The sequence below is a fragment of the Exserohilum turcica genome (assembly GCF_000359705.1).
Source record: "Exserohilum turcica Et28A unplaced genomic scaffold SETTUscaffold_31, whole genome shotgun sequence".
In the NCBI taxonomy this organism is placed as follows: Eukaryota; Fungi; Ascomycota; class Dothideomycetes; order Pleosporales; family Pleosporaceae; genus Exserohilum; species Exserohilum turcicum.
In genome coordinates, this window is record NW_007360148.1 from 33,251 (window position 1) to 36,116 (window position 2,866).

Below are 2,866 nucleotides of genomic sequence, written 5' to 3' on the forward strand. Positions count from 1 at the left end.
GGCACAGAGACGAGACTACTACAGCTAAGAGATCAAAGCCAAGAGTGGCATAAATATAGAGAAAGAGCCATCCAGGAAAACAAGCATACCTACTCTGCTAGATTTCCCCTTGCTTACCCTAAGGCAATCCAAATCCCAAGAGGTACACCAAGGGAAATCTCTAGCGCCTTCTTCTCTCTCAAGCTAGGCCACGGATACTTTAACGCCTATCTAGAGAGAGTGAAAAGGAGAAACTCAAACCTCTGCGATTGCGGGAGAGTACAGACACCAGATCACCTTCTCCTATACTGCTGGCACTACAACATAGAAAGGCAAGCGCTAAAAGCAACTCTTCGCGAGAACTACCTAACAATCCAACTACTCCTCCACACTAGCAAAGGCAGAGAGGCGACTTTAGCTTTCATTGCTAAAACTAGAGTAGGGACTAGAGGCTGGCATCTAGGCTAAGAACAAGATAACTAAAAATAAGCGAGAACAGAGAGACACTACCTAAAACTAATAATAACGAACAAACTTTCTTAAGTTACTTTCCTTAGCCCTAAAAGAGCTCGCTAGAAGACAGCCCTGCTGTCTAACATCTCTTCCTGTTTACTAAACTGCTCTTCAGCAACTGGAGTCTGCTTTAAGCGCAGCTAGAAGCGACTAAACCGCAGCACAATAGCAGTACTATACAGAGAACACTCTCACTTTAAACAAATTGTACCTAGAACGGCCTCTGGCCAAAGTCTTACATAGTCACTGACTGCAGATAGACTCTAATGGAATAATAATAATAATAATAACTAAAGGAGCAAAGTTTGTGCCTATAGAAGAGACTATTACGGTAGATAAATGCGCGTATGAAGTCTGGAAGGCACTAGTATTGAAGCATGGGATACCTAAGGAATTTATCACAGACAGAGATAAGCTATTCACGTTGAAGCATTGGTCGACGTTTTTAGCAAAGATAGGAATTAAGAAAAAGCTATTAACTAGCTTCTACCTAGAGACAGATAGACAGACGGAACGAACAAACTAGACGCTAGAGGAGTATTTGCGATTCTACACTAACAAGCTGCAAGATAACTAGGTTAAGCTCTTGCTAACAGCACAATTGGCGTACAATAGTAGAAAATTGGCAACGACGAAATACTCTCCGCACTACGCGAACTATAGATATAAGCTAGTTGCTCATTGAGATCTAAAGGATATTGAAAGCATTGCAGTTAGAGCGGACGACAAAGCTTAACTAATGCGAGAATTGCACGAGCAATTAAGCAAGAATATAGCTTATAGAAACCTTACGGCATCTAAGGCTGCAAATAAGTAAAGGATTAAAGGACTAACCTTTAAGAAAGAGAACAAAGTCTTCTTATTACAACAAAACCTAAAGACTAGGCGGCTAAGCAAGAAACTAGATAATCTCCAATTAGGACCGTTTGAAATCCTAGAGACAATTAGACTAGTAAACTATAAACTCTAGCTACTACTAGGCATGCGCATACATAATGTGTTCTATAAGAAACTATTAGAACTAGCACCCTAAAACGCTAAGCTAATAGACGACATAGAGCTTAAAGACAACGAGTACGTAGTTGAGGAAATTAAGGACCTATGGAAAATCGGCAGTTAGTGGAAGTACTTGGTCAAGTAGCAGGGATGGCCTAAGAGCTATAACACTTGGGAACCTAAAGGAAACCTAACGAACTGCAAGTTACTAGTACGTGAGTACTATTAGAAACATCTAAAGAGGCATGAACTGGATTCTTATAGGAAAGGTAATAATTAAGAGACAAGAAAGGGTTGTAAGAAGAGGAATAATTAGCCTATAACTAGCCTGGGTTAGTTAACTGTGCGGGTAGCGATGGTTCGGTTGTTGGAAATCCTATACTAGGGGCAGAACTCCCCTTAGCCTCCTCTTTTTTACGGTTCTAAAGATTTAAAAGGGCGTGATTACGATTAGCGTATGCTTGCTCTCGCTCCTCAACCTCTAGGAGCTCGCGACGAAGTCGCGCAGTCTGTTCCTTAGAACAAGCAAGCTTAAGACGCTTTTGACGCTTCTTAGCCTCTACCTTTTCCTACTCCTCTTTAGTCACAAACAAGCTACACTTAGCCTTTATAGCAATACAACTAGCGCACTGCCTAGACGCAGTATCCACAAAGCAATAAAGATTCTTCTTCTCACAGCGCTTACAGCGGAAAGTTATCTCTTTTCCCTAACAGCAAATCTTGTTAGACTAAGCCTAGCGACGTTGAGTTGAAGTTAACACGGTATCGCGAGCGGAAGACGGAACCTTGGGCATAGTTAGGAAGGCTAGAGGGAAGGGATGGATACAATGGCCTGGGGCCTACCGACCTTATATGCAGCCCACGCCTCACGAATCGGCGCGGGATAATGATAACCTAGGGTATCGGGACGATACGCCTAAGAGGGGGGATAATGTTACAAGTAACAAGAAGGATTCTCTCCTTGACGCGGGGTGACGAGGTTGAACACCAACCACGTCCACGTTAGAAGGTAATAACATCGCGGGGCTTGTGGTCACGTGATGTGTGCTCCCGCCAAGAGCCCTGCTCCCGGAGCACGGGTGGCCTTGGGAGAATTGTGCTCCCACTGCTCCCATAGTAGAGGGAGAATAGGGAGCATTAGGACAGAACACGATAGGTATAAGAATAGGTTAGATTTCATTATTACACTTGTTGTGGTCAACTCTCATAAGTTCTTCTCTTACATAGATTGATACTTAGTTATTCTATCTTCTAATAGAATTAGTTTGTCTTACTAACCTAGTTAACTCCTATAACTTCTCTCCACCTTATCGCCAGACAATTACCTCACGGATACTTCAGCCAAATAGCCTCGCCCTAACCCGGACCGAGACTAGGT

The 2,866-nt window shown here is 42.9% G+C and overlaps 1 protein-coding gene across 1 annotated transcript in view; it reads left to right on the forward strand.

The window, feature by feature from the left end:
* The window catches only part of SETTUDRAFT_111887 (uncharacterized protein), a gene marked incomplete at both ends in the record, with an annotated part of 1,565 nt that extends 1,118 nt beyond the window's left edge, over nt 1-447 (forward strand). The window contains one exon of the mRNA XM_008029725.1: nt 317-447. Within this exon, the coding sequence (XP_008027916.1) occupies nt 317-447 (131 nt within the window). The remainder of the gene's footprint in view (nt 1-316) is intronic.
* Nucleotides 448-2,866: the final 2,419 nt, after the last annotated feature.